At 35.7% G+C, this 19,424-nt stretch overlaps 3 protein-coding genes across 3 annotated transcripts in view; 1 reads left to right on the top strand and 2 right to left on the bottom strand.

Annotated features, from left to right (window-relative positions):
* Nucleotides 1-6,022, bottom strand: part of LOC107597288 (glycolipid transfer protein-like) — an 8,380-nt gene extending 2,358 nt beyond the window's left edge. Inside the window, exons 1-3 of the mRNA XM_016288302.1 lie at nucleotides 5,771-6,022; nucleotides 2,220-2,278; nucleotides 1,992-2,125 (exon numbers count right to left, since the gene is read on the bottom strand). Of these exons, the coding sequence (XP_016143788.1) occupies nucleotides 1,992-2,125; nucleotides 2,220-2,278; nucleotides 5,771-5,873 (296 nt within the window). The 5' untranslated portion in view covers nucleotides 5,874-6,022. The remainder of the gene's footprint in view (nucleotides 1-1,991; nucleotides 2,126-2,219; nucleotides 2,279-5,770) is intronic.
* Nucleotides 6,023-8,519: 2,497 nt separating this feature from the next.
* On the top strand, nucleotides 8,520-12,835 carry LOC107597336 (trichoplein, keratin filament binding). The gene is given in 9 exon segments (XM_016288350.1): nucleotides 8,520-8,844; nucleotides 8,925-8,981; nucleotides 10,922-10,990; nucleotides 11,240-11,413; nucleotides 11,641-11,753; nucleotides 12,152-12,218; nucleotides 12,305-12,477; nucleotides 12,568-12,694; nucleotides 12,800-12,835. Coding segments are annotated over 9 exon segments (1,026 nt in total). The 5' UTR covers nucleotides 8,520-8,634.
* Nucleotides 12,836-15,718: 2,883 nt separating this feature from the next.
* On the bottom strand, nucleotides 15,719-19,381 carry LOC107597289 (ARF GTPase-activating protein GIT2-like). The gene is made up of 3 exons (XM_016288303.1): nucleotides 19,321-19,381; nucleotides 17,816-17,879; nucleotides 15,719-16,727 (listed from the first exon to the last, which is right to left on the bottom strand). Exons 1-3 carry the CDS (start codon nucleotides 19,377-19,379, stop codon nucleotides 16,515-16,517), a joined length of 336 nt encoding a protein of 111 aa, XP_016143789.1. The 5' UTR covers nucleotides 19,380-19,381; the 3' UTR covers nucleotides 15,719-16,514.
* Between the last annotated feature and the right edge of the window lie 43 nt (nucleotides 19,382-19,424).

Raw genomic sequence — 19,424 nt, 5'->3', positions numbered from 1 at the left:
GCTTATTGTTTGTAATTTCTCCGATCACAAATGCAGACATGGTTTTATGTTTACGCGGCGCAATATGCAACGCAAAGTGTAAAAACACAGTATAAGTCATTATAATCAGTAATTATGTCCCCACTGGATGCAGCAAATGCCTCGTTTGTAATGGGTGTTATTGGATTTCCCTCGTCGCGCCGAACACATGGAAACCATAGACCAGGGTTCCTCAAATCTTACCCTGGAGGTCCAATGCGCTGCAGAGTTTAGCTCCAACCCTGCTCAAACTCACCTACCTGTGATTTTCTAATGATCCTGAAGACATTGATTAGCATGCTCAGGTGTGTTTGATTAGGGTTAGAGCTAAACTCTGCAGGAAAGTGGATCTCGTGGGCCAGATTTGAGGATCCCTGCCACAGACTGTATGATGGAATCACAGTATGGTGAGGGGTGTAACATTTCTGTCACACGCTGTCAGACCGATGAGCTTTGTAAAAATCGACGTGTTTCAGAAAGGCGGGGCATAGAGGAGAAACAATAATGTACATTATGTGGAAAATAATGTGTTTTTTGAACCTAAAACCTAGGGATGTAACGATTAACTGCGAGCCGGTTGAAAATCGATTCAAATATGTGACGATTCAAATCAGTTGAGATGCTAAACAAATCGCGATTCATTTAGGTGTAGGAGTTTATATGAATGCATGTCTGAGGGGATCTTACTGTCTTTAGAAAAGTTTAGATGGCATTTGTTCTTTTCCTCTTGCCTCTGTATAATGCATATTAAAGCTCATAAGTGCAGCGCTGCTTTGTTTACAGCAGAAACCAAGGAAACGCTTTAAGCGCCACCTGCTGGCAGAGAGTGAATCTGCATCTCGTTCAGCTCGTCTGCTGTTTCGGTTTCATGCAGATATTTTTATCTATAGTTTCACAAAACTGAAGTCAAACCATTCTGTTTTTGCTTCAAATTTCGAAACTATACAATCTAATTCAGATTAAAAACTGCTCATGTTGCATGTGTGCTGCATCTTTGTTTGGATCAGGATTAAAATGCAGTGGTTGCCTCTAATTTTAAAAGGGAAGAGCACAGACAAAGCCTTAGTTTGTTTATATTAAGATATTTATTTTATTTGTGTTACTTATTTATTTGATTTGGGGCTTGTTTTAAAATTTCAATTTAGTTTTGTTATTTACATTTACATTATATAAAAATTTTGTAATTTAGCAGACACTTTTATCCAAAGTGATTTACAAATGAGGACAATAGAAGCAATCAAAACCAACAAAAGAGCAGTAATATGCAAGTGCTATATTAGTATATTATTATAGTATTATATTTCAATTTCACAAAGAAATGTGCAGCATTTTGTCCAAGCAATAATAAAAGGACACATTTCATTTATAATTTGTCTTAAATCTCATTTTGTTAAAAAAAATTATAATAATCGTGAATCGAATCGAATCGTAAAATCAAAATCGTGAATCGAATCGAATCGTGAGTTGAGTGAATCGTTACATCCCTACTTAAACCGCATAAACACATTTCATTACACCAAATACACAAAATAATGTTCTTTTTAGCAACGTCATATGACCCCTTTAAAGCTGAAGTCTAAAAGATGGATTTGTTTATTAGAAACACACAGCTTTTCACTTCACAAGACATTAACTGATGGACTGAAGTCATGTGGGTTACTTGTGGATGTTTTTATCAGCTGTTTGGACTCTCATTCTGACAGCACCCATTCACTGCAGTGGATTGAGCAACTGATGTAATGCTAAATTTCTCTGTTCCCATGATGAAACAAACTCATCTCCATCTTGGATGGCCTGAGGGTGAGCACATTGTCAGCAAATTTTCATTTTTACTTGAACTATTTCTTTAACAAAGACAGTTACAGGAAGTCTCAAAGTCCATGTTTTCGCTATGCAACTTTACATTTTAAAAGCAACCGTTTTTTTACTTTCACTTCTCTAAAATAAAAAAAACATTTCAGGCCCAGCCTTGCCTTTTCAGCCACATGAGGGCAAGTGTTGCTCCTACTTTTGGCCACTCGGTTCCATGCATCTCCTTCTCTGCTTCCAAAATGTGCTGCAGGGTTTTAAACCTGGTAGGATTGCTGTCATATACAGCCTTGATTTTCTGTGAGAAAAAGCAGAGAGGTGGGTGGAGCTATGACTGTAAAAGTTATACTGTTCAGTGCTCTTCAACTGTGTATGTCACGTGGTGAACTTACAGTGATGTTACCCACGATATCAGCTTTGATGGGGGAAAAAACCGCAGAGCCGAGGCAATCTAAGAGGAGAAAAAAAGACCAGACGAGTAATACTTGAATACATGCGAATATATTATTAACACTTATTGCACGTATTTGAAATGTTGCCTGGCAACCTACTGTACACATGAAAAGTAGATTATGTTATACACATGTGAGAATGCAACGTTCTTTCACAGAGCTGTGAGGTAACCCTCTTTTTACATACTAGAATATTTGCAGGAATGTAGCAGACACACGGTAAAAGTATTGCCAATTCTGATCTCTTAGAACTTAGTGTGAACTCTGACATTCCCACCTTTAAAAAAGAGCTCTGAATAATTAACTGTGCTTCGAGATCATGACAGATTTCTGAAAGCACCCATGCGGTTCATTAAAGTTTCAGTACCACCCATTATCACGCTGAGACCAAATGTATTGCGCGTCTGATAATGAAATAAACACCTGTGGAAATGGAAACACACTGAATCACTGATGTTTCCGTCTCTGCAACCAATAAATACTGTATATGCTTTATCAATTTTTGTATTAGAGTTGGTTTGATTATGATTTACTGTATGTTGTTTGCATGTACACACTTCCTAACTCTCTAAACATGCCCTTCAAATGGACTTTGTGTGGGTTACACAGACTGGCAGAAGTGTCATGCCTTTTCAAATTGAGCAAATTAGATTTTGAGTGCAACTCCTAAAAATGGTATCTTTGATAATTAATTTGCAGGTCTAATTAGATTACAAACCTCATTACTACTATTTTAAAACTATTGATGTGTCGATATTAACACTCTGCCTGATACCGGATAAGCTGATGATTAAATTCATGTCATGAGCATTAATAAATGGGCAATAATAAAATTCTTTACTATTTTGCCTAAACAAATGAAAAATAAAACACTGGCAACAAAACTCAATTGTCTTAAATGCCTAAAGTGAATTTAGGCATCACAACATTATAATGTACAATATGAAAAATGGGTATTCATTTAGAGATTTTCAAAAGGTTATATTTAACAGTGTTCTTACATGATAATTTCTAAGGATTAACTTTTAGTGAGTATAAAAATGATGGTAAATGTAATATAAATGTAAAAATAGAGGAAATGAATATGCACAATATCTAATATCGGTCAATATATTGATAAATTAAGTGTGTGTTTACACGTGTAGTTCATTTCTCTAGGTTTTATGGTCTGGACCTTGTTCGCTTAGTGTTCACTGTAATTTTCACTGTAACCAAACCTAAAAATATAAAAAAAGGATGAAGTCACAACCTGATTGGGCAGCTTTTATGACGTATATTTTGCAAACTGTATGCTGGGCTAAATGCACTTGTTGTTTGTGAGTACATATGATGGTGTTTTTACCAGCTGATAACTCACAAAGTGCTTATAAAATGTGTAAAGGAGTCAAAACAGCACACCGAGTCTGCGGTTCCGGCACCTGTACCGACAACCGAACTGTAATGGGCAACAGGACGAGTTCATATTACTAGTTCATATATCAATCAAACCGCACCAGAGTTCATTTGGAAGCTTGAAAATGTGGGTCTCGGTCCACTTGTTTGGTTACTCACAGATGAACCGTACAAACAGAGCAATTGCACCAAAGTTTGTTTGCCCCATTCAATCAAAAAAAAAAAGCCTGAATGAGAAAAGCCTTCGAAAGTGATGTACAGCATGTGTTCCTCAAGTGAGAGTAGCAGCTGAGTAGAATTTCCCAACATAAAAGTGATATGTTCAACAGTGTAGAGTTCAAACCAGCACAGCCCATTGGAAAGATCTGGGTCATCAGCATTTTGTACTATCAGCAAAAGGAGCATCTCTGGTTACAGGCGACTCTAAACACGCAAACAAAAAGTCTGCCTACACTCCAGCATTTTTACTGTGAATGAATGCCTTATAATAACTGAAACACACACACACACACACACACACACACACACACACACATTCACACACACGTCCAACAATGCCAGCCCTCCCTCTTGTTCTTTCTGGTGTTGGTACTCCACACAGGGCTTTTTGTGTTAAAGTGTGAACGCTAAACAAGAGCTGGGAAGCTTAATTGTCTTTCTGTGGGAGTTAGCGGCATCCACAACAACCAGTGTCCCCAATCACCTTATGACATCACACAATCATAAATACGTCTCCAATCACAGCCTGCCATACAAAGTTCATCTATTGAGGTCAAGCACCTGTATCATTCATAGATCAGTTTAACTACGGGTTCCACCTGAAGATTCTTGTAGAAGTTGGGTCCAAAAGTCAAAAGTAGAGATCACTAGTAAAAATGCTTCTTTTTTTTCTTTTTTCATACGATTGTTATTTCTAATTTAATGTTTATTACATTAGAGAATACTAAGATTTAATAAACTTAATTTAATAATTGTAATAATGTATTAAATACATTTAAGTAAATAACCAAATAAACACCACAAGTTTGCCTTTTGTTCAGCATGGTCAATTTTATTAGTGACCTAAAATAGACCAGAATCGAAAATATTTCATATCCATTTTAGATTTAAAATTTCTTGAAAATCCTAAAATAGCTTTTTTTTTATTATTAGATTTTAAATCTTGGGTTTTTAATGCGTTTCAAACTTGTTGACCGCCACTGTAGTTCTGTATTGTCACTATAAGGTTTATTTTGTTCTTCCTTCATCACATCCAGTTCGTTTTATAACCACGGCAAGACAAGAAGCCTTTTAGTGGCGGCTGGCAAAAATACAAGAGTACATCAAGAGCACCTCAGGCTTGGCGTTTCAAGTGGCAAATTCATTTTAAATGCATTTTTCATATTAATACCAAATGAGGCTTCGAACAAAGATGTTCTGATGTTCCATTCCACCAATGAATAGAGCGGGGCAACTCAACACCATGCTAATCAATTTTCTCAACTTCCAAAATCGAGGGCAGCATATTAAATTATGCATGCAATAGGTTTGTGGCCTTCTTTGTGAAAAGAAATTTGAGCCAAAAAAAGATTAGTGCTCAAAAGCAAACAATGGCTTCTGCTTGACAGCTAGGCTTTGTCAGACTTTACTAACAACTTCTGGAGAACACTGAAGATCTTGATCAGGAGTGGAAAATCTCACCCCTGCCTGATCATAGAGCTGCAATATCCCAGAAAATCAGATGATATCAGACTACTGATTTCTGTAACAACATGTTTGTAATTATGTAACTGAATCAGTTTAAAACTCCTCTTCTAGAAACATGCACTGTTACTTTGTTTCACTTTGTTTCCGAATTCAGTCATTTTGAAAATGACATTCTGAAGTGATCTATGAGGGAGGGAATCCAAACTAACAAACACTAGCTATTTCATCATTTGCATATTGAAATAGATAATAAAATACTTTTTTGACGACTTGAACAAGTCACACTGAACACTAAAAACTTTAAAACCTCAAAATATTGTCTTAAAGATCATTTGAACGTCCAGCCGTTTCACGACAGCACAGTCCACGCTCAAATCTGAGCTCAATCTATGAGAGATGACGGAAGAACCTACCGAAGAAAGGAGGAAGGTGAGACACCGCCTCGAGAAACGGCCGGGTTTCCACTTGTTTGTCGGCTGGAAGTTGCCGGAACTGGTGCTCCATTAGAAGAGCCATGATTGCCTAAAGTGGGCGAAAGTGACTTTTTTGCCTACAACATAAGACGAGGACAACACAGCAGCAATGAAGACAGAACCCGGAACTCAGGCCGGACAGACAGACAGACAGACAGACAGACAGACAGCGTTTACTATACAGTATTTAGATTCCCTTCTCCTTCTAGCGGAGCCGCCCCTTGCTCCGCCCCCTTATGTAAATATATGCAGACTCATGAGGAGGAGCCAATCATATCGCACGGGGCGGGGCCAAACCTTATAATATATTATTTCCTGTGCCTACACTTCACAAACAATGTAGTTAAAATGTTACTGCACAATAAATAGCCAAATTAAATAATTTCTCTGCTACAGAAAAAAAACGTCAATAAACCATATAAACTTAAATCTGCAATTTTTTCATTATGCTGAAAGTATTTTTACCTCCACCATTAAATCAGATTAATCAGATGAAATATTAAAGTTAAATAAATTAAGTTATTAAATTAAATAATTATAATATTATAATTATATAAATTATAATTCAATAATTAAGGGAATTTAAACTACTTTGTCCAGTACACTGAGGAGGATATAGGTCTCTGCGTATTACTCTGTTATTACCAGTGGACAAATTGTAAAAAAAAAAAGATTAAGGGGGACGGTGGGGGATCTTGTGATTACAAATGATTACAAAATCTGTCTAATTAAAAAAAAAAAAAAGTATTTTACAAAAAAAAAAAGGCACAATATGTAATTTTCGCCGCTATAGGGCGCGTATTCAAAATAAACAAAGAGGCAAAGGCCAAAGACGCCGTGAGTGAGTGTGGAATCATGGGAGTCTTCTAGTGGTTTTTGGATATTTTAATTAAAAAAAATCTTACATATTGTGCCTTTAAATGAACTTTGCTTTATGAGCTGTTTTACTTGTGTCAAAAGTTTTGTTTTTTTAATATTTTTTATATAATATATAAACTTAAATCTGCTATTTTTTTCTTCATCTGATTTTATGCTGAAAGTATTTTTATTACTCCCACCATTAAAACAGATAAAATATAAGTTAAAAAATAATTAAGGGAATCTAAAACTAATGTGTCCAGTACACTGATCATATTATCAGGTTATAGGCCTCTGCTTATGGCTTTATTATCACATGAAACACATCCCCCGAGTTGGATTTTTCCAGGCTTATGGACCCTTTTTACATTTCTGTGTTTCTCAGAAGCAGAAGTCGTCAAAGTTGGATAAACTTCTAAAGCGGTGAAAAGGAGATTACATCAAATCTATATTTTTTTGTGTTCCCATTTCCTCAAATAGCAAAAGAAAAACTCCACTAAGTGTTTTCACAAATTTCAAAAAGAGGAAAAAATAGTGAGAGATTGATAATGGCCGTCAGAAGAGAGAACTCAGTCAATAAATGGGAAAACAAAGTAACTGGCGTTACTTATTTGAAAAAGTAACTCAGATATTTTTTGTAAATTAAAAAAGTAATGCGTTACTTTACTAGTTACTTGAAAAAAGTAATCTGATTACGTAACTCGCGTTACTTGTAATGCATTACCCCCAACACTGATTATATGTACACTAACGTTACCAGTCAAACGTTTTTGGAAAGTACGATTTTTAATGTTTTTAAAAGTATTCTCTTCTGCTCACCAAGCCTGCATTTATTTGATCCAAAATACAGCAAATGCAGTAATATTGTGAAATATTTGTAAAAGAACCGTTTTCTATTTGAATATATTTTAAAATGTCATTTATTCCTGTGATCAAATCTAGATTTTCAGCATCATTACTCCAGTCCTCAGTGTCACATGATCCTTCAGAAATCCTTCTAATATGCTGATTTGCTGTTTAAGAAACATTATTATTATTATCATCAATATTTAAAACAGTTGAGTAAATTTTTTCAGTATTCTTTGATGAATAGAAAGATCCAAAGATCAGCATTTATCTGAAAAAAAAAACAAAAAAACTTTTGTAACATTTAAACACTATACCATTCAAAAGCTTGGAGTCAGTATAATTGGGGGGGGGGATTATACAAATTAATACTTTTATTTAGCAAGGATGCTTTAAATTGATCAAAAGTGATGATAAAGACATTTATAATGTTACAAAAGATTTGTATTTCAGATAAATGCTGTTCTTCTGACATTTCTATTCATCAAAGAAACCTGAAAAAATTCTACTCCGCTGTTTTCAGCATAATAATAATAATAATAATAAATATTTTTTGAGCAGCAAATCTGAATATTAGAATCATTTCTGAAGGATCACGTGACTGGAGTAATGATGCTAAAAATTCAGCTTTGAAATCACAGGAATAACATTTTCAAATATATTCAAAATGAAAAGAGTTATTTTAAATAAAAATATTTCAAAGTTTGACTGTTTTTGCTGTATTTTGGATCAAATAAATGCAGGCTTGGTGAGCAGAAGAGACTTCTTTAAAAAAAAATTTTTTTTTTTAAATCTTATTGTTCATAAAAACCTTTGACCGATAGTGTATAATTATGTACATATACATATATAATTTTACTCATATCTCATATATAGATTTATATAGAATTATATATTATCTATATAGCCATTATGTAGCTTCACCAGCTAATTACTCTTCAACAGTGATACTATAGAGCTGAGTTTAAAGACAAAATTCTAAAGATGGCTGTGTTTCTCAGACGCATACGTTCTATGTGAACTGGCTTTTGCATCCAAGGTGATGCTGAAGACAATATATCTATAACAAAGTTACAGACTTTGTTTCATGGCGTTTTAGTATGTCAGCATTTCAGCGGGAGCAAATGAAGGAGGAGAAGCAGCGGAAACTGCAGGAACGCAGGGAGCATCTGAGGATAATGCTCCAGGAAGAGAGAGACCAGTTGGAGGCCGAGCTCAGAAATGTTTGTCCAGACAGAGCCACACTGACCAGACAGGTGGTGGAAAAAACAGATGCTCTCCGGTCCACCTGAGAAGAGAGGAGGAACAATGTACAGTATGAACTCCTGTCTTAAAATTATGTTATGGTACACAGTTAAAAGTTTCTGATTGATTTGTTGTTGTTTTTTAGCTTGCACAGGAGCTGCTGAGGGATCACTGGAAGCAGAACAACCCAGAACTGCGGAAGGTCAGTCATATATCAGTAAAAGAACCTCAAGCAGAAAACTTAACATGTAAGTTAGTTATGAGTATTATTAAGAGGCCGTATGTAAGTTTGAGATCAGCAAGATTTTTTTAAAGGGGTCATATGATGCTATTTTAAAGATCATTATTTTGTGTATTTGGTGTAACAGAATATGTTGACATGCTTTAATGTTCAAAAAACACATTATTTTTCAAATACTGTACATTATTGTAGGTCCTCTATGCCCCGCCTCTCTCAAACACGTCATTTTCAACAAAGTCCCCTCCTTTGTCAAGCGCAGTCTGCTCTGATTGCCATTAAGACATATGCATTACACTGACTGGTTCACCAGTTGTATGTATCATATTTTATGTTCACCTGCGAATATTAGCTTGAATACAAACAGCTTTCCTGCTGTTAACAGGACGTAGTATTTAACTAATCACCTATCTGAACAATCGGACCAGTGCTGCTTCCTCAATAAAGTTTATCATTCTCATGTGTTTTAAGCCTTGTCAGTTTAAATATTAAAGTGTTTTAAGCCATTCAAGCATGAGACAGCACGAAATAGATTTCAATGCGGTATTTACACGCTGTGATAGACCTTTTCTGAAAGAGATTTAAATGCGGTACTCAGGTGTTGTGATAGATCATTTCTGTCCATGCCGGCGGCGCCGCACACACACAAAAAGCCACAGCTGGGCTCGGACAGCAAGTGAGTTGGCTACCAAATTGAGCTTTCTTTCACACCTTCATCAGCAAATGCACACGAAAGCACGTCGGAATGACAGTGTTGAGGAGTATCCACGTAAACGAGTATTGTTTCCGATCCGCACTTTACCCCAAACCAGCAGGTTCACGACTTCTTCAACCCCTAATACTGTTCGGTCCCATTGCCGTATTGGCTCAAATGCATAGGCAATTACACTTCTTATGGACACAACAGTGCTTTAAAGTTAGTCTTCCTCCATTTCAAAACAAGCGTGTGTTCAAAATGTAAAGAAATGCTTATATTACTTCACTGGCCAACGGAGCGAACCAACCCCTGCTCCAAAAGCTATAACAAAACAACCTTTTTTCTTTAAAATGGTTACATGAATCATGTTTGTTATATATTTTTTTATTAAAATGGAAATTATTTTCCTAAATAATGTAAACTTGACTGACTGCTTCATTTCCACTTTAAAGGAATTAAATACTTTGAATCAGCAAGGATGCAGCAAAGAGATAGTAAAGACATTCATAATATTACAAAAGATCTCTTTTTTTATTACGGTTTTCATAAAAATATTAAGCACACAACTGTTCAGCATTGATAATAATAAGAAATGTTTCTTGAACTCCCTTTCTGAAGGATCACGTGACACTGAAGACTGGAGAAAATGCAGCTGTTCCATCACAACAAAAAATTCCATTTTAAAACAAAAATATTTTAATAATTTGAAATAGAAAAGTTATTTTTTAACCATTTTCAGAATATTGCTGTTTTTATACTATTAATTGAATCAATTAAATGCAGCCTAGATGAGCTTAAGAGACTCTTTTCAAAACCATTCAAAAATGTACAGTCCCCAAACATTTGAATTTGGAAAGAAAGCAAAAAAAAGAGCTTCACATTTCTGCTTTTAAAACCCTCAAACTGCATATTTGTCCTGTTTACCGCAACTGAAAGTGCCTTACTGTTAACACAGATTTTTCCGTTTGAGATGAGTCAGAATTTCTATGGTAATCGACTTAATGCCGTCAATAGTGCTGGAACATTCACCAAGATTTTTTTTTTTTAATCAAGAACCAGACATGACTGTAAGTTAATAGGGCATGTGATGTTTCTTCCATGACTGATCTGTTACTCTGAGCTCGGGATTTAGTTCCGAACACACGCAAGCACTTCTGGAGCGTTGTTTAATCCGACATCTCAGTGTCTCAAATGTTTGTGCGTACAGGTGGAGACAGAGTTGTGCAAAGATCACGTTGTGAGCCAGTGGCAGGTTCAACAGCAGGAGAGAAAACAGGTGAGACGTTCACAGGAGGTGTTAAATGCCAGTGCTGCCATGTTGGCTCATGCATGAGCGCTGCCCAGATGAGCGTCATTTAACATTAACATCTTGAGTTTTGTGTTAGAATAATAGTAGCTGCGTCCTTGGAGAAGAAGGACATTTCCTTTCTTTTTTCTTTTTTTTTAGAAATTGACTTTTTAGTTTAACACGGCCAATGTTCTTTCATGTTATCGCATTGAAATGTAACTGTTCTGTAACATTCAGGCTGATGAGAGAACTCAGGAGGAGAAACAGCATTTTGAGAATGAATATGAGAGGACAAGACGGGAGGCTCTGGAGAGAATGAAAGAAGAAGAGGAGAAGAGAAGACAAGAGGAAAAGAAGCGAGCTGAAGACCTCCATAAACAGATGGAGGAGCTCCAGCTACGGGAACAGGAAGTATGGAATTACTGTAAAATAGACTTATACTTGTAATGCACAAACAACAACCATGTGACAAAAAACAAATGCCATAAAGATCAAGTAAACTTAGTTCTGTGTGTTTGTTAATGTGTATATTGTTTTTTTGTTCATTTTTTTTTATTTTGTTTCAAGAAAACAAACCTTTTCAAGGTCTATAGATGCAACAAATGTAAGGCTTGCATTTCATTTCGTTCTTTTTCCAGGCTGAGCGTCTTAAGCAGGAACAGGAAGCTCTAATGTCTCAACGCTGGGAGCTTGAGAAGCTAGAGGATGAGAGGAAGAGGATGGAGGAAAGCAGGAGGAAAACCGAATTTGGGTAAAATATTTAGACAAGTTGAGGGATTTATTTCCTCTGCAACAATGTTAACTAAAACTAACTGTTAAAAATGTATGTTAATTTAAATAAATTTTAAATACAATATAAATATTAGATGAAAAACAAGTAAATGAAAATTAGATGTTGCCTTGGCACCTTGCTGAAATAAAAAGTGAATTACAAAAATGAACTGAAATTTAAAAATTAACTTTTTGTCTTTAAAAAAGAAGAAGAAGAAAGCACATAACAAAATTACTAAAAATGTAACTAAAATTCAAATGAAAACTAAAAATATAAATGTTAATTTGAAATGTTAATACAAATAGAATCGTATATAAAGAATACTAAATTGACACTGTTCTGCAGTAGCCTAAAGCCACTGTTCTCTGCCTGCACAGGCATTTCCTGACTCGTCAGTACCGTGCTCAGCTGAAAAGGAGAGCACAGCAGGTGCAGGAAGAACTGGTAGGTTACCTCAAAAAAGCTTAAGTTTTGCATCAAAGCTGAATATAATTTGTCCTGACTGAGTGACCGCAATACCTGTCCACCAGGAGGCAGACCGCAAGATCCTGGCAGCGCTGCTGGAGGGAGGAGTGGAGGAGCAGAGAATGGAGAAAGCCAGGAGAGAGAGAGCTGTCGCTGACGCCGCCTGGATGAAGAGAGTCATAGAGGAGCAGCTCCAGCTGGAGAGGGAGAGGGAGGCAGAGTTTGATATTTTATATCGGTGAGTATAGTCTGAATGTTTGTTAAGAACTTAAAATGTGTTTGTAACTGGAAGTCAATTTCATACTCTGATTTTGTTTGCCGCCTGCAGGGAGGAAGCTCAGCGTGTTTGGGAGAAGAGAGAGGCAGAGTGGGAGAAAGAGAGGAGAGCCAGAGAGAGGCTCATGCGGGAGGTGAGACAGTGCACAGCATGCCTGAAGCTGAAGGACAACAGATCAGTAGTCACATGCTTGAACCATGGTTTTCTTAAAACCCCTTCAACAGTGCTCTTTACTTACATACTTCATGAGAATAATTTTATAAAGTTTTGCATTTTTTAAAAGGCGTCAAATAATGAGAAATTGTCCTTAATCTTTTGAGAGGTAAGTAGTATAGATATAGTAATTTCGAGAAAAATTGTCCCCAGACTCATGAATACACTAGTATATGACTTTCAAACACTCAGTAAGTGCTAAATATAATTTCATATGCATGAAGATCATAACAGCAAAAAAATTGCCTATTTAATTTGGAAATCAGAGAGAGGGTGGAAAATAGTCATGGAAAATCAATTTTTGTGCAAAAACTTTATTATATACACATTATCTTTCAAAAGTTGGGATGAAGTCTCCTATGTTCATTACGGCTGCATTACTACAAGAGAGGGAGGGGCTTAGACAGCAGGAGGAGGAGCTTAATCTTGAGACAGAGAGAATGATTCGACGAGGCTACAAGGAGAGAGTGAGTGAAGATTAAAGTGTTAACGAAGACATGGATATTAAGTGCTTTATAATATAATAACTGATCTATTTTTCATCGTGGCAGATTCACAGCAGACCCCGGTCAGCATGGACATGACAGTGCTTCACAGGAAGAATCTTTGTGTCACATCCGTTTTTCATTCAGAATCGGGGATATCTATGTCCATGTTGATCTCAGCCACTTTGTGCTTAAATGAGAACCAGGTTCCCCCTCAGAGATGCTTCTATATATATGTATATGTTAATGATTTACATTATGGCTTTGATAAATGATTGTATAGGCAAGTTCTCGATCTTAAATTTCCATTGCACTAGTGCTGAGGTTTGCATGTAGGTCTGGTTTTATATGTTGACTGATTTGTATAGATGAATTTCAATGCTGACACGTTTTTCAATAAAGAAAATGTTATCTATTGTCTACTGCATTTATTTATAATTAAGAATTTAAACTGGACAGCAATGTGTGCAAGCAGTAATATAAATATGAAAAAAGGAACACCCAGTCACCAATACAAGAAAGAGATGTGATGAGTAGATTTCTATTATAATTAACACTTGACTATAGTGAGATTTTTTAAATTATGTTTACATTTGTGTTCTTGACTGACACATCGCTTTGGAGTTTAAAAACATTTTATAGTGTTTAACAGTTATAGTGCTTATCAGTTTTAAGATTAAAAATGCCAGTAGGTATGCTAATTATATCATAGTTAAAGGAATAGTGCACCTAAAAATGAAAATTTGTGCTCACCCTCAGGCCATCTAAAATATATATATAGATAGATGGATAAACATATATAGAGGAGTGCTTACAGATTTGGAGAAACTTTACATGATTTGTTCAGCAATGGCTCCTCTGCAGTGAATGGGTGGCGTCAGAATGAGAGTCCAAACAAAAATAAACAAACAAATAAAAACATCACAATAATCCACAAATATTTTGGTTTGCACTTCTTTAACCAAATCTGAATTTCTTCTACCATGTAACATGTCAGCCATATTGCCTCACCAGCTAAAGCCCTCTAGTGGAGAACTGAACTGGCAAGAGATTGACGGATCAGAGTGGACCTGCTTTAATGTTTTGATAGTGCTTGGAAGGCTCAATGTTTAACATTTTGGGTAAGATAAACACATGCATGACATACTTGCAATAATTAACAATAAACTTGGTAGGAGTGGGCGATATGACCAAAATCGTATATCACGATATAGTAATTTTATTTCACGGTAACAATATATATCACAATATAGTTATTTTTGCTTTAAATAAGGTCTTAATGATTTCAAAAAATTTTATACCATAGAAGTATCATAAGTCTTCTGTTTGATTAACATGAATGACAAACAGCAGGAATATTAGACTGCTGTCACTTTAAGAGCTGCCAGATCCAATATGCTGTTGCATACGTTTTCTTTCTCAGCTGTTTGTTTTCACTTAAGACCTAAATTACTGTATTTGCAAAGATACTTACAAAGATGGGCATTTTGACACAAGTGTGTGTATTTAACCGGTTAAGGCCTATAAAGCAGCAAAAAAAACAACTTTCTTTCGCTGCTGATTGCTTTTCAATGGCTTAAAATCACTTGTTTTTAAACCGCAATGCTTAAAAACGCGTGCAAACAAAAGTTTTCGTGACCACGTAGCACAGCAACGTCACGCGAGCGAATAACCGTGATGGAGACTATAGGCCAAAATCTCTACCGGTTGACAAACTTCTACCGGAATATCACCCACCTCTAGTTAAGAGAATGCATTTTGGCATACAAAATGTTTTAAAAACATGAACATAAAAAAACAAGCAGACGTAGAAATAATTTGGGATGAGGTTTAGGTCTTTTATTTTTCACTTTATTCATATGGCTCAGTTTCTGATATTAACAAAAACACTGGAGCAACAATTGAAGCTCAAAATTATAAATTAAGTTTATTTAAAAAATAAACACATTTTCATCTTAACCACAGGCATAGCAATAATATTAATGAGTGGAAGGCCAGTTCATCTAAACAACTACAAACACTCAAACAAGGGGAATTTTAACACGGAGCTACCAGTCCACTGCACAAACTGTTTGCTAAGACTAACCTGATCAGGCTAGACTAAAATACTTAGAGAGGAAATAAAAAGTTCTGCGACGTTAAGAGCTGCCCAAAATACTGAACTGAATGTACAATATGAGGAACTATCTAAAAAAAAAAACACATCTAAACCATCACAAACACAGTATCAGTATCTGCTGGTGGAGATTGTTCATCTGCAGTGTATAAAAAAAAAGAAAATGTAATTAAATACTGTACTTTGATCTCCAAATTACTGATAAAATATGAGGTTAAGGTTAATTAACATTTCCTCACTTTAATTATTTTTTTAATGCACACTAGACGTCGACCGATTTTCAGGGCCGATGCCGATATCCATTATTACTGATCAAGTAGACAGATAACCAATATGTCTGGTGTAAAAATTTAAATTAATGTCAAAATTAAGAATAATAAGGGCTCTGACAAAAACTCTCTTTAAATGCTTTTAAATAATTTTATCGGCAAATCAGTTTTGAAAATGACCCGATACCGATAACCATAAAATTGCTTAATATCAACGGAGATAATTGGTCGACCCCTAACGCACACTGTAAATTGGAATTATAGCCACCTGATTTATCTAACCGAGAAAAAGGCATTTACCTTGGGCATGAAATGAAATATAATCTTTTTGAGTTCATACTTAATTTGACATCTTTATAATTACAAGTTTATTGTATCTGTACCTAGACTAGGTCTACCTGACCTCATTAACTGAATGTTTTGTACAATAGAATTTATTTATTATACATTATATATTTAACTGAGATTACTGAAAAAAGCTCGATTTTAACATAATTCAAAAACAACACAGACAACAACAAAAAAAGAGAAGAGGTAAAAGCAGTCAAAGTTTTCAGAATAGTGCAAAGAGTCAGGCATTTACTGAATATTTAGTACGTGATTGGCTGCTCTATTGCGGATTCATTTCTGCTCAAATCCTTCTCAATCCACAGCATCTCAACTGCCATCTAGTCAAATACACTTTCACAGGTCCACACATATACACATCCTTACACAACCCTTGAGAGCATTTCAGGCTTTATCTTATGGCTTCAAACCAAACAACACTGACAACAGACACATTCAATTAAAAATAAAAACATGCAAATACACCTTAGATAAAAAAAATAAAATAAAACTCATGTGACATACCTAATAATTACTGATAAAATAATACCAGGGTTGCATTGCAGGTGGAAATGGGTGGAGGCAGGATCAGTTGTTGTTCTCTTTGGTGGTTATGGTAACAAGTTGCTTCGCAGCCTTGGCTATGTCATAAGCGCACTGGATGACCTGCTGGGTGACCAACTGCACATCGGCTGCAGGGCTGCTCTCCAGAGGAGGTGCTTTCTTACACTCACTCTGCAGCCGGTTTGCGCTGGACGTTAACGATCGCAAAGAGCTCCTCACCGTCTCAGAGCGTGGTCTCTGGGAAAGGAGAAAATACAGAAACAAATATATACAAAATACTTGAAAGACTATTTTATAGTTCAGCATAATTATCCTTGGGTAACTACTACACGAAGGTATTTGGACACATAAATGTATAAAAAAAATTGAGTGATAAAATATATATAAAATTATAATTTTTTTTAAAAATCAGCTTATTTAAATAAAAATATATATATAAATAATTTACAAATAATATTTTATCAAAAGTATGATTGTTATAGTGGTTCATAACTTGGCTTACTAGTCCATATGGCTCCATGAAAGTATTTGGACATTAATTCTGTCATTAATTACTCACCCTCATGTCGTTCCAAACCCGTAAGACCTTCGTTCATCTTTGGAACATAAATTAAGATATTTTTTGATGAAATCCGAGAGCTTACTGACCCTCCATAGACAGCAAGGTAACTACCACATTCAAGGCCCAGAAAGGTAGTAAGGACATCACTAAAATAGCCTTTAAAATTCACGAGAGTATCACGGCGTACGTGTGTGCATTCCTCTCTTGGCAAACAATCCGTAGCGCATCCGGGTTCTACGTCAGAACGCCGGATCCTGCGTCAGCAGCACCACACGCATGCATCGTGGGACTCGTGAATGTGAGTCGAAGTCTAACACAGAAGAGAAGAAATTGACGATTATTTAAAAGTCGTTTATTTTTGTTTTCTTGGTGCACAAAAAGTATTCTCGTAGCTTCATAACATTACGGTTGAACCCCTGGTGTCACATGGACTATTTTAAAGATATCCTTACTACCTTTTTGGGTCTTGAACGTGGTAGTTGTGTTGCTGTCTATGCAGGGTCAGAAAGCTCTCGGATTTCATCAAAAATATCTTAACTTGTGTTCCGAAGATGAACGAAGGTCTTACGGGTTTGGAACGACATGAGGGTGAGTAATTAATGATGGAATTGGGTGAACTATTCCTTTAAGCTAGACTTAAACGTACAAAAATATTTTAGTGAAACAAAATTAAAATAAATATTATTTAAATTAAATAATTAAGTAATTATTATTATTCAGATTTTTTAATTGCATTTATGAAGTGTGGAGAGAAAGTGCACACCTTGGGGAACAGGGCAGCCATTTCATTCACAGCCACATGTATTCTTTCTGCGCAGGGTATAAAGCTATTGAAGGAGAACATGATAGATACTGTATTAAAAAGACATCAGAGTTTGAAGAGTGAAGATAAACAGAGCAATCAGAAGGTAAAGCTTTAAAGGCCTGTTCACACCAATTTTTTTTTTTCACTCAATTTTTGAGCCGATTAATGATAAAACCACTGACGGCCAATCAGAAATGCTTTAAGAAGCTTGAGCAGATAAAAAAAAACTACAGCACACACTAATATAGATATCGCTATAGTTATTGTTCTTGGTGTGAATGGACCTTAAAGCTGGACATTTACACTATCATGGAAAAAAATACAATTTGTCCATAATATTGTACTGTATACAGATAAAAAAAAATACCTTTTGTCGAATAGTAGTGATTTTTATTCCACTCAGACATATCACAGTTCACCGAAAAATTACAGATAGATTAAGAAAATGTGTGGAATATAACATTTATTTACAAGTGTTGCAGTAAATGCGGTAAGTGTTATAATTTCTGTGCAAAAATCCACACACACACAAAAAAAAACCATGCAGATCTGTTTGAAACGTTAGTTGTGCAGCAGACATGATGCATCCGCAGTGCTAATACATTTTTAAGAGGGTAAAACATCTTGTAAAATAATTTCAGCAAATTGAGAAATACCTTTAAAATAACTATTTTGCAATGAAATACAAACCAGCGCAAAACAGAAAGGCCAAAAGTTAGATGGATGTCAGTACAAAGCCTTTTCCTAAAAGAGAAACCAAGTGCACCAACGTGAGTTCCTGCAAATAAAGGTGAGGCTTAGAAGACTATGCAAACTGACACGAGACTTCAATCATGCCTATTCCATTCATGTTCAGATTAGTGGGTTATGAGGTTATGAAGAAAAAAAAAAATACCTTTTGTCGAATAGTAGTGATTTTTATTCCACTCAGACATATCACAGTTCACCGAAAAATTACAGATAGATTAAGAAAATGTGTGGAATATAACATTTATTTACAAGTGTTGCAGTAAATGCGGTAAGTGTTATAATTTCTGTGCAAAAATCCACACACACACAAAAAAAAAACATGCAGATCTGTTTGAAACGTTAGTTGTGCAGCAGACATGATGCATCCTCAGTGCTAATACATTTTTAAGAGGGTAAAACATCTTGTAAAATAATTTCAGCAAATTGAGAAATACCTTTAAAATAACTATTTTGCAATGAAATACAAACCAGCGCAAAACAGAAAGGCCAAAAGTTAGATGGATGTCAGTACAAAGCCTTTTCCTAAAAGAGAAACCAAGTGCACCAACGTGAGTTCCTGCAAATAAAGGTGAGGCTTAGAAGACTATGCAAACTGACACGAGACTTCAATCATGCCTATTCCATTCATGTTCAGATTAGTGGGTTATGAGGTTATGAAGAGAGAGGTAGAGATAGACACTGTGCCTGTGAGGCAGGGACAGAGGCCGGAGTACCAGGAGGCAGGGTTGTTGGGGTTGGCTGGGTGGGGAGCTCTTAGGCCGAGGGACTGCATGGGAGACGGGGGCTTGTCTGCCGTTTTGTACAATAGAATTTATTT

Source organism: Sinocyclocheilus grahami, unplaced genomic scaffold, assembly GCF_001515645.1.
Source record: "Sinocyclocheilus grahami isolate Dianchi unplaced genomic scaffold, SAMN03320097.WGS_v1.1 scaffold230.1, whole genome shotgun sequence".
Classification (NCBI taxonomy): domain Eukaryota; kingdom Metazoa; phylum Chordata; class Actinopteri; order Cypriniformes; family Cyprinidae; genus Sinocyclocheilus; species Sinocyclocheilus grahami.
This window is presented reverse-complemented; position numbering and strand designations above follow the sequence as displayed.